At 38.4% G+C, this 12,594-nt stretch overlaps 1 protein-coding gene across 3 annotated transcripts in view; it reads right to left on the bottom strand.

Annotated features, from left to right (window-relative positions):
• The window catches only part of NUP153 (nucleoporin 153), a 38,774-nt gene extending 30,281 nt beyond the window's left edge, over window positions 1-8,493 (bottom strand). For all 3 annotated transcript variants that reach the window (XM_070940694.1, XM_070940693.1, XM_070940692.1), the window contains exons 1-2: window positions 8,384-8,493; window positions 1,066-1,279 (exon numbers count right to left, since the gene is read on the bottom strand). In XM_070940694.1, the coding sequence (XP_070796795.1) occupies window positions 1,066-1,279; window positions 8,384-8,488 (319 nt within the window). In that variant the 5' untranslated portion in view covers window positions 8,489-8,493. The remainder of the gene's footprint in view (window positions 1-1,065; window positions 1,280-8,383) is intronic.
• Between the last annotated feature and the right edge of the window lie 4,101 nt (window positions 8,494-12,594).

The raw sequence follows: 12,594 nt of genomic DNA on the forward strand, positions 1-12,594 counted from the left end.
CAAAAATTCTGGTTCTAGTTGCTGTTTTGAGGACTCCTTGTACTATTTTCTCTTTCCAGTAATCTTAAGGTATATTGAAACATCCAAAGATATAGTGGAAATAGGAAGGTCCATTATGCTTCACGTTGAAGCAAAGGACTATCAGTTCCGACAACTGATTAAGTGAAAAATAGTTGAAATAGGAAATGATAAACTCAACAATTGTTGTTGCTTTTAAAATTTACATTCAAACCATTTATTTAACTGGAAGAGTAGAATAATGAGAAATAAATTTTCCAATTTAGTTTGGACTACAGATATACCTTTTTGTGTAAAAGGAGGATGAGCTAATTTCTTCTGTTACCTATCAACTTCAATTTTACAGTAAGCTATTTTTTACGATTAGAGCAGGGGTGGGTTCTACTTACCTTTACTACCAGTTCGCAGCGGGGCCACGCCCGTGTGCTCACTCTTCTGCGCATGCGCAGAAGTGTTTTGATGATGTTGGGGTCGGTGGGCGGAGCCTCCCAACGGTTTTACTACCAGTTCTATAGAACCGGGGGCAACCCACCACTGGATTAGAGGACATTGTGTGTGCAGACTTCTGATAATGGCAATTAATGATACTATTGGCAAGTATTGATATAGGAGTACATTTCTATTTAAAACTCAAGTCAACTAACATATAGGCCAAATTTCTTTGTTTACTTCTTGGCATAGAATGAATTGGACATTTAAATCTACCAAATAATTATTCTGATTAAATAATGAATACAAAAATGTACAAGTCAAGAAAGGACCTAGTCTTACTATCTTCTTCTGTTGCTTAATAAAATGTTGGTCATAAAAAGTAGTTTATGGTAATGATTATTAAATTAAATTAAATGAGATCTGCCATTGAATTTAATCTGATCATCTTGGAAGGCATTTAAGAGTATAAAAATGCTAGCAATTATATAAAAAAGCATTCCATAATATGAGCCTGAAAATTTAGCAAAATCTTTATCATAATTCATGATGTTTGGAGAAAATTTGCAATGTTATTGATTACCCTTATTAATTGATTAATAAAATAAACAAACCCACCTCCTAAAGTAATTCTGGTTGGCTCAGGAGTGATTCGACCATCTATCTCAAGAGCATTTTCAGTGATATCATCTGCAAAGGCAGGATGGTAGTTTATATCCCCCTCCAGATTTCTTTGCTCATTTGGAGATGTCTCTTCATTTTGTGTAAAGTATCTTTGAAGCCAAGTTGGAACAATGTTTTTTATAGATTCCTTCACAATAGTCATAATTCCCTATTGAAAATAAAGAAAACACAGTTGTAAATTGGAAGCTTTATTACATAGTTCAGACGACTAAACTACAAAAGTTCCTTTAGTTAACAGCTATTTGTAGTAGTGCCAAGAAACCTGAGGCAGCAAATCCAAAATTATTTCCTAAACATCTTTAGCAGTCTGTTACATTTTTTATCCAAACAATGTTTCAAATTCTGCCATACCTATAAAGATGTTTCAACAGCGAACACAGAAATACTCTTAATGTACAGAACAATTCCTCATCATAATTATTTATTATATTTATATTTGACCCTTCTTTCGGGAACTTAAGTTACCATATATAGCATTCCTTTTTCTTATTTTATCTCCCAACTCTATGTGGTAGCATGACTGGTATAAATGCACCAGGTAACTTTCATGGTTCACTAAATGTGTCTCCCTATTCCTAGTCCAGTGCCTAAGCGACTACACTGTTAGATACATATTGTTTCCTCTCATTCTTAAGAATTGGGAAGAATAATGGTATTTCCCATAGCGAGATAACTTCAAACTCAATGATATTTTTATGGATCGTCTTTCTTCCTCTCTGTAATAGTATGGGGAGGGTGAATTTTTGCTTCTGCTTTTAATATGCTAAACAAAAAGACTTTGGAACTCTTTTGGGTTCAAGTTTGTGATAGGAGTTAAGATTCCTTTTGGGGATTCCATTTAGTCAGCATAATTTCAAAACTTATTTCCCACAGCCCTCCTCAATATCTTGGAACCATGGCAATCTGCCTATATTTGAAAAAGACATAATACATGATCAAGAATAAGTTTGTGATTTAGAACAGAAACATGTTGAAATATTTTGCTGGCCATTATAGTCAGATTGTGAAAAATGAATGCTGCATTTCTTAGTAGACTACTGAGTTTATGAATTTGTTTAGTTCATCCTACCATATTTCCCATTTCTATTTATTAATTCTAGTATGGGCTATTAATACTGAGGAATGTTATATGCTAAAGATTTTAAACAATATTGCCCCCCCCACACACACATAAAAAACTGTTTCATGACACAAAGCCATTTTTGTTCACTGAAAAAAGACACACATCTTCATTTAAGTAACCCTCTGCTCTAAATGAAACTTTTAAAAACATCAGAATATTTCTATATTTCTTTCCCTGACTTCATATGGGTGGGATACTTGTTTACCTGGCTTTGACTTATCTCTCAAGGGAAGCCTGCTTGTATCCCAGCTAGTATCTCTTTTAGTAGCAAATGAACATGTTTTTGTTTAAACAGTATATTTTTGTTAATTCAAAATTTATTTAAGTTAACAGTTAATATATATTTAGCAGCTAATAAAAATTAAAATGAAAGTGACCTTCACAAGATATTAAATATTAAAAGAGAAAGTGGGCCTCCACAGGCAGGGAGTTACAGGTTCTCGTCTATGTCCCCATTAATGGCTTCTCAGATATTGACAGAATGAATTCAATTTAAGCATATTCAGAAGATGGTCCTCAAGATATTTTATTCCTGTTTATGCTTTAGATCAGGGGTCAGCAACCTGTGGCTCTGGAGCCGCATGTGGCTCTTTCACCCCTCTTCTGCGGCTCCCTGTCATTCAAAATATGCATCACAACCGCCAGTGTACGACACCAGCCGACACGCTATTTATCGAGCTTTTCAACCCCCGATAGGCCAACCATGGATAAATCCAAGAAAAGAAAAGTTTCAGAAGAAAACAGAACATTTAATTCAACTTCATATGCTAGTTTTGTGGCCGCTCAAGAAATAGTCAGGCATGGGAAGGGTTTTGTGGCTCCTGGTGTTTTCTTTTCTGTGGGAAATGGGTCCAAATGGCTCTTTTGAGTGTTTAAGGTTGCAGACCCCTGCTTTAGATGCATTAATTTTAGGAACTAAGCAATCACATGCATATGCTGCCCAAAACCATCTCTAATAAAAAATATTAAATTGAAAAACCTTTTGAAATAAGTATTTTACTGATCAGTGCAAATATAGCCTAAATAAGGTTCTTATGGGAAAGAGACAATGGCCAACCCACTCCTAAGAAACACTCCCTTAACCCAGATGATTATATAAATTACTGCCCAGAAACGAATCACCACTTTTGGGGTAAAATGCTTGAGATGATGTTGTTTGTACAGTTGTAGATTTTTAAAAAAACATCCACTATCTCAATCTTTTATAGTCTGGCTTTAGGCTTGGTTGATGGCCAGAATCAGCCATAGAACCCTTACAGATGATCTTTTGTGGGAGAAAGACAGAAGCAATGTGGCCCTATTGATTCATGAGGTACATCTGATACCATCATTCTTTGCAGATTATCTGGAGGAAAGCAGTTTATCTTCTAGGACAGGATTTATAAATAAATATAAATAAATAAATAAATTTAGAACAGATGGTTTTGGTTGTGCTTGTAGATGAATTGTGGCAGAGCCAGGTTACAAATGGTGATCACATGACCTTAGGAAGTGCAATTGTCAGGGATGCATGCCAGTTGCTAAGCACCCAAATTTTGATCACATGACTATGGGGATGCTTTAATGGTTACAAGTGTGAAAACTAGTCTTAAGTCACTTTTTTCAGTGCTGTTGTAACTTTGAAGAGTTACTAAACAAATGGTTGTAAGTCAAGGATTACCTGTATTGCAACATGCTTTAAGTAGGAGCGCCCTTGTAAACCCCCCAGAATGCAGCAATGCAAGCAGTGGCATGCCTTGGATTGCTTGTGTAACACTCCTACTTCCTAAGCTGCATGAGTGCAAGCTTGCTTCCAGGTTATTTTCTATAAGCGTCTATGTGATATAGAGCCTGATAACTTGAGGAACCACCTATCACCATAATATCCATCTGGCCATTTGATATAGTAAAGTTGATGTGCTCTGTGTTCCTCTCTAAACAATGCTATCAGAAGTACACCTTCTCTGTCACTGCACTTGTCCTCTGGAATGAAGTTCCCTCTGAGATTTGGATTTTGAGTATCCAAAATATCCTGCTGGTGTTTCAGAAGGTCTTAAAGATCTACCTCTTTGCCCAGGTTTTTGGCTAATGTGATTCAAGTCCTTCCAAGTAACATATGAGTGTTTTAATTATTATTGCCTAGTTCCGTTACCTTTATGCTCCTTTGCCTTTATTAATATACCCCGTTTTTCCCAAAACATCCCCTTTTGAGCACATGGCAATAAGGCCAAGCACTTATTTCAGGGTTCAAAAAAATATAAGATAGGGTCTTATTTTCGGGGAAACGTGGTAATTATTTTTTTGTGTTTTTACTTTGCACAAATTTTAACAATCCTGGATAATTTATTAGTTGCTGGTACCCTGCTACAATATACTTGACTTCTATTTCCAAGAAAGGTCTCTCAATGGGTTAAACCTTTGCACTATAGAGGCTTACTGGGGCTACCACAAGGCACTATTTTATACCCAATGCTATCTAACATCTATAAAAATTAACTGGAGGGAGTTATCAAGAATTTTAGGGCAATAGATGAAATGAATCTATTGATGACACTCAGCTATCCTTCTTCAAAGTAATAGCAAAAGTGATGCAGCCCCTGAACTAAGTCTCTGGATGAAATAATGAGCTGGGCACACAATAAACTGAGATTGAATCTGAGAATGAGATCCTGTGTGCAGGTTATTCCAGGATAAGAGTTTTTGTTTTAAATGTGATTGAAATTCCTACCAAAAGGATAAATATGTAGTTTAGAGATGTTCTGATAGTCAATTATGAAGTATCACTAGATACCTGAGGGATCCCCATGAACAGGAAGATCTTTTACTAATTTCAGATAATATGCCAACCACCACAGATCAGAGTACTTGACACATCTCCCTTCCTATTAGAGACTTGGTCAGCTACTCATGGATAATAAGGAAGAGTCTACTGCCTATAATAAGGTTGGCACGCTACTATCTTGTAGTTACTTGATAGCATGATTTTTATATCCTGGAGTGAAATCCAAAAAAACCATTTTAAGGTGTGTAAGGAACATTAAGAGCCCTGGTGGCGCAGCAGACTAAAGCACTGTTATTAACATCAGCTGCCTGCAATTATTGCAAATTCAAATCTCACCAGGCTCAAGGTTGACTCAGCCTTCCATCCTTTCTAAGGTAGGTAAAATGAGGACCCGGATTGTGGGGGCAATAAGCTGACTTTGTATAAATATACAAAAGTATGAAGGCTATTGCTTAACGCATTGTAAGCCGCCCTGAGTCTCCGGAGAAGGGCGGCATATAAATCAAAAAATTTAAAAAAAACATACTAGTGGCCTCTCTTCACCTAGGTTCTCTCAGTTGAATGCTGACCATTTTTAGTAAATATGTTACATATACTTATAGGAAATGTTACATATACATGTAGGAAATAAATATCACTCTCAGTAAGTTAAAACCAACTAGCTTTAAATAAATACATTGGATCTATATCAAAAGCAATCTAAACTTCCCATGAAGTAGATGCAAATCCATCAAACTCTATAAAATTGTATGTGCATATTTAATTTGACTTTGGGTCCATTGGAACTGACTAATGTGTTCCACTATCTTCAAGAGACCTAAATTAAACCTCATAGGAGGAAACCAGTATCTGTAACCTTTGTGGCAGACTCTACATAGTATTTTTTTCCTGCTAACTATATTTAATAATTAACATGTAAGAAATATTTCTTATAACATGATTATTGCCTATGTATTTCAAAAATATGCTATGCATTTCAAAATGAATTATTCTTAAAATCAGGTTATAATTCTATGAAATAAATAAGAAATAATTTTGAGTTTTTACTGGGACTTTTTCCTCTGGAAATTTGCAAAAATGTACAGGTAGTCCTCGACTTATGACCACAATAGAGTCCAAATTTTCTGTTCCTAAGTGAGATATTTGCTAAGTGAGTTTTGTCCCATTTTACAACCTTTCTTGTTGCAGTTAAGTGAATCACTGCAGTTGATAAATTAGTAACAAGGTGTTAAGTGAATCTAGCTTCCACATTTATTCTGCTTATCAGGTCACAAAAGGTGATCACATAATCCCAGGACACTCCAACCCTCATAAATATGAATCAGTTGCCAAGTGTTTGAATTGAACATGAGGGATGTGCAATGGTTGTGTGAAAAACTGTCATAAGTCACTTTTTTCAGTGTCGTCGTAACTTTGAACAGTCACTAAATTGAACTGATGTAAGTTGAGGACTACATGTATTCATGAATTTGTTTTCTTCCCAATAAAAGTAACATCTAAATAATAATAAAGGTAACATTTGAATTACAGTTCATAGTTAAATTCATAGGGAAAAAATCCTACAGACTTCAAACCAAATATTAGTCTAAAACAGATCAATTAAGAAAACTGCATAATAATGAAACAGGCATAAACTGTTAATTGTTGTATAAAGATTTCAGAGATTGTAATGATGACAGGATATGAGACAGAAAGCTGTCTCATATCAAATCAAGCCAACAACTGGTCAATCTAGTCCAGCACTTCTGACAGGTCGTTATTAGCGCTCCAAGGCTTTAGGTGAGATTTTTTTCCAGGCCTACTTAGAAACATCAGAAAACTGAATCTAGGACTTTGTATGCAAGCATGAGTCGTACTGTTGAGCTCTGGTACTTCCAATTATAATAAACAGCATGTGTGCATTGACAAGATATATATAAAAAAGTAACACAGTAGTCAGTTCCTGATGATTAAATACATTAAATAATGGTAATAAAGAAAATAATTGCAAAGGAAGAGATATGTTCCTCTAGTAATTATGTAATTGGAATCCAGGAAAAAGACTCTTACCAAATTCTTCATAGTATATAGTTTTTAATCTTTTACATAATTATTTAATTTACTCATAACTCCTGTCAGTCACATTTTTAAAAAAACAAAGTAGAAATTGGATAGACCAGGCCTGCCAATTAAATTCAAATGGACAACTAAATTATTTTTGTTAAATCAGGTTAAATGTTTCAATTTAGACTACCCACACACAATAAATAGCTCTAGTTTACAAATCAGCATTATTCATTTATCAACACAATGAATAAAAAAAGTCATGTTGTCCATATATTTTAACACAATAAATATAACCCAGAACTCTATAAACTTTACAAGATATTCATTTGAATTTAATTTGTTTTTGGATATGCAAAGCCCATTTAGTGGTTTCTGCCCCCCCCATCTTTTAAAAACGGCACAAAATCGGTTTGCTTTCATTAAATCTGAAAACCAAAACCTACTTCGCAGATTACAATTACTAGGCTGCGTCTTCTTTTGATAGAACTACCTTAATCGGATTTATATTTTTTAAAACAACAAAAAACCCACCCCACCTACCAATAAAATCAAACCAATTCCGGCGATCAGTGTGTACTATAATAACGCACACGGGTTGGGGTTTTTTTGTTTTTTTTTTGCCCTATACCACGTGCAGGAAAGGCTTTTGCACAAACAAACAAAAAGGGGGTAAAAGAAAAAAGAAAAAAAGAAAAAAGTGCCAAGGGGAAAAATGATGCCAGCCTCGACCGCCTTCTTAAAAGCGGGTCAAATCCGCAGAAAAGCGGGAAAAAGTGATCGCGAGGAGGCCTGTTCTCTCTCTCTCTCTCTCTCTCTCTCTCTCTCTCTCTCCTCCTTCGTGCTATCCCATCACCCCTGAGGGGAATCCCTTTTCCCGCAGGCTTCTCCATTCCCCGGCTTTTAACGTTCCACAGCAGTACGTGGAATTATTAACCATTCTAATTGTTTCCCTCACGATCTTTCTCTCTCACACACGCACGCACGCACGCACGCTCCTTCGCTCGGGGCCTTTTTCTCCCCGTCCTCTCACTGAGGGGGCAGGAAGAAAGAAAGAAAAAAAGAGAGAGAGAGAAGACCCCCCCCCCCCCGGCTCATTCGACTCCCGGCGCTCGTAGCCCGTCCAGCCAGAACGTGGCCTGGCTCCCTTTCAGGCCGACTCCCACCCCCACCCGGGGCGGGGGAAAGCGCGTGAGTGAGCTTCCCCGGCAGTTCCGGGGGCCGACGGTGGCTTCCTCTTCCCTCCTCCTTTCGCCCCCCCCTTCCTCCCTCCCTCCCTTCCCGCCGTCCCCACGGATTCCATTCTCCCGCGGCGGCCTTCTCACCTGCTTGTTTCTTGGATAAGGCTTCGAGGAGGCCGCTGCCAGATGATACCGTCGCGTCCGGATCTTTCCGCCGCCCCCGCCGACTCCGCTCTCCCCTGAATCCATGTTGGTACTTGTTCCGAGTCTCCCACCCACCCACCCTCCCTCGGCGCGCGGCGCAAACACAGGCAAGGCCCGGCCTGGCCCGGCCTGCCCCCACCCCCACCCCCACCCCCACCCGCCGCGCGGGCTCCCCTCTCACACTCTCCCCCCTCCCTCCTCCTCCTCCTCCTCCTCCTCTTCCTCTCGCCCCCAATCCTGTTCTGTGCTGTCACTGTCTCTATGGCGATGCCTCACACCACGCAGCCGGCCTCGCGCCCTCACAGGATGCCTCCCTTTAGATTTGGCTGGCGCGCGCGCGCGCCGAATCCGTCCCTACCGCCCCACTTTCTCCTCCCTTTCCACCCCCCCCCTCCACCCTTTCCCGTCACCGTCTAGCTTGTTCGAGGTTTCCCCCTCCTTCCTTCTCTCCCGACCAACCAGAGGGCACGCATCGGCACCGATTTTCGTCACCAAGCAGCGACTCCTCTGGTGCATCATCCCGCGTTGAACGCCAAGCTCTAGTGGGAAATGTAGTTTTTGAGAGGGGCTGCGCAGAAACAGAGTTATCGACCTGACTTCTGCGATTACCAATGAAGCGCTAGGCGCCGGTGACGCAATCTCGCGATACGTTCTTGTAGGAGAGCTTGGCGCTTGATATTCTGAAACTAAAAGTCATTTTTGTTTCTTTTTGTTTCATCGCCAGCCTAGTGAGGTTCTCTTGTGCTGTCACTCTTAGGAATAGAAGCCCTAACTCTGAAGGCATAATCGGTCGGTGCTCTTTGAAACTATCCTTCCAATACACTTTTGAAGATCTTTATTATTCTAGTGGTTTACCTACCTGGTAGATAAAAACGGAGGGATCGTTAATCTAAATGCTTTTGATTGCGGTGTTAGGAGTTAGCAAGGTATTTCCTAGGGGGGTATGAAGTTCTCTAGCTCTCAACTATTTTTCTACTGGTTAAGAGAAACTAAAGATGGGCAAATGATTCCTTCCGCGAAGGTTCTTTGTGTAGAACGCCTGGTCTGTGCATAGATGGTTATGTGTTTTTAATACGTGCCTGGAAATGAAATTGGGTTGTTTTGTGTGGAATAAAAGCCAACGTTGATGGGATTCCTTGATGATAAAGCATGCAGACATAAACATAGAAGTGTTACCTAAATTAGGCAACAACCAGTTTTGTTCCAGTTCCGCCTTCTTCTCCAGCTTGGTAAGTGTGCTGGATGGGCCTTATTCCTACTGCTGAATATCATGAGCTCGTTGCTCAACCTGAGCCTGCTAACACATCCCAGAAAGATTTTAACTTGGACCAAGTTGGTTACTTTAAATCATGGGGATAGCCCAAGTCAGGAGAATAAGTATGGGAGCAATGTGGGAATGCGGGTTCAGCTGGATACTCTCTAAAGAGCCCTATTTTGTTCTCTCTTTGTTCATAACATAGACTGTATTTGCAAAGCCAGAGATATCTCTTTCTGCTACATTCTTGAGGGCTGAGGTAATCTCTGATAGCGGGGAGACGAGGAGATGGGCCTCTCGCCTGGTAGTAACTGACACCAAATAGCCAGAGTTAAGTTTTGTTTTTACACCTTAAGTATCGCTTTCCTAGAAATCACGTGATTTACTGTAATTGGTAAGAATGTGAAACTTATATTGGAGAAAATATGGATGTTTTTCTATCTCTTGTATGTAATATGAGATGTGTAGCCATAATAACGCCTTCTGATGACGCTGTATTTTGATAACTAATAAGAGATGGCAGGCTTTTGTTCGCTGCTCCATCATCCCGAGAAGCACCTGCGTTTGTGTATTCTCTAATCTGGACCATTCATGATGAGCCCGCCAAGTTGATTCCAACAGAGCAATCATAGAACAAGGAAGCTGGGAAGGTAGCAGGGATGGACAAAGCCAATTGATGAGATTCTACGATGTGAATCCATACATGGAATCCATAGTAGGCACAGTGAGGAAGGTAGAAAGGGAGGAAAGATGGTGGAACAGGGAGACTGGCACAAAAACCATGGAAAGCAGGAGAGGGAATGATAGAATGGCCCTAGTTGCCCTGTAAATACACTCCGGAATCTTGTCTATGGATGAAACTTTTTTTAAAACAGAAAAAAATCCAGTTACTTTTTCGAAAAAGCATCTTTGGGACTCTCAAATCTTGTTTCAGTCAAAATCTGGGTGCCTGCAATGACTGAAATTCAGAAAGTGATATCTTTATCAAAGAGTACCCATGTTCTACTGATTTCCTCCAATATTATCACATTGAGCACATGTATATAAATTGAATAAATAATAAATTTACTAGTGTAATTTGTATAAATAGTACTGCAATAGTTTGGAGGGATGATCTAATATCTAAATGTGTTCTGAAGATAATATTACATATTTAACAACAATACCACAATTGAGAACCTTTTACAACTAGCCACAATTGTGTAGTACTGTGATCTATAATATGATCTGAGATTCATCAAAGTACTATAAATTAGTACCGAAATTCTAGATAAACAACATGCACTGTATCATTGCTTTATTGAATATATAGTCAACATTCATTTTTTAAAAAAAGAATTTCAGTCAAAGGTTTTCATAATTTGATCAGTCAGTGATTAGTCTGGAGATATTTTGGGCCACCACTATTTACATAACTGCCTCAATTTATTGATACTTTAGGACTGCCTTGCATAAATTTCTCACTTTAGTTCATACCACATAGGTTAAAATCAGGACTTTAGCACAGCCATTCCCAGCATACATTTCTTCTGTTTCACCTATTCTGTGTATATAGAACCATGGTTTGTGCTTCACGACCTACCATACCTTTAGACTGTCTACATCAGTTAAACTTCTGTAAATCGATGGAAAACATTTTCCTGTAAATTTGCCATCTGTACATTCCAACGTTCCTTGTACTTTTCATTTTCTCCAAATGTAACATCTCATTAAAACCCAGAAGTTTCATTTTTGCCCCATTTATTCAGAGCTTGATTCATACCATAGACAGCATTGTTTTCTATAATAATGGTTTCTGCTTAATATACTCCCAGGTACACTACTCTCGTTCAGGTTTTATGTGCACTCATGAACTCTTGGCACTGGAGAATACAAGAATGATCTAGAAATCTTTTGCTTTTACCCTGGGGTGCCACCTCCCAGAGTATTGCATTTCTTTTTGGGAGGAGCAATTTTGTCAGATGAGCACACATGGGAAGAGTTAGTTTTGTTTCCCAATTTCTATACTAATTCAGTTACGTTGTTTTACAATTTGTAGACTTCCAGCTTTGTAGACTTCATCAGGATCAAAGAATCTTTTTCTGAGGTCCAGATTTTGGTTTTGATGGCATAATTTGGTTTTTACAAATCTGTGTTGCAAAGAACAGATAACTAGCATTGTCACAGAAAGGGCACGCTTCCTAACTCACATAAGGCATAATTTAGGGAAAGGGACTAGGAGCATGCTCACTCTATCTGACATGGTAGGATGGATATTTGTCCTTAGGAAAAGGTAATTTGGTAGATAACCTGGCCCCGTGCTATTTAGGATTTGATTTGTACACTTTCTTCCAGGAGCTGAACATAAGGTAGCATTCCCTCTATTTATTCCACAACTCTTCTAAGGCCCCACTTAGTCTCTTAGCTACAATACACAATTACATACATTCACATAGAATCAGGTTGCACTAAGCAGTATTGTGCATTATTTATAAATTAAAAATGGGTTTGAGATGCAGGTGAAATAGCAATCTTGTAGTTGATGTTATCTACAGGACAATTTAGATTTCTGGGTGAAACAGTTACATCACTAGAAAAAAATATAAAGTTTAGTTTCAAGGATTACTAACTCAGTGTTAAAATTTGTAATGTTGCATACTGAAGCTGTTTCTACCACCATTGCCATTTCTGCAACATGTGAAAGTATAATCCAATAAAAGTGCATTCCAGACACTGAAGTTATTACCTCTTGAAATGAGTATTTTTAAAAAATACCATAAGCAAGACATCAGATACCAATAAATACATGCATTTTTGTTCTGTATATTGTCTTACGATTGTCAACTTGATGAATCAGATGAATCAAAAGTCTACCTAATTTAATTCCACCTCCACCAGAAATCAGTTAGGTTAATGT

This window comes from Pituophis catenifer, unplaced genomic scaffold (assembly GCF_029215685.1).
Source record: "Pituophis catenifer annectens isolate HBS135680 unplaced genomic scaffold, rPitCat1.0.hap2 SCAF_3, whole genome shotgun sequence".
Taxonomy (NCBI): Eukaryota; Metazoa; Chordata; class Lepidosauria; order Squamata; family Colubridae; genus Pituophis; species Pituophis catenifer.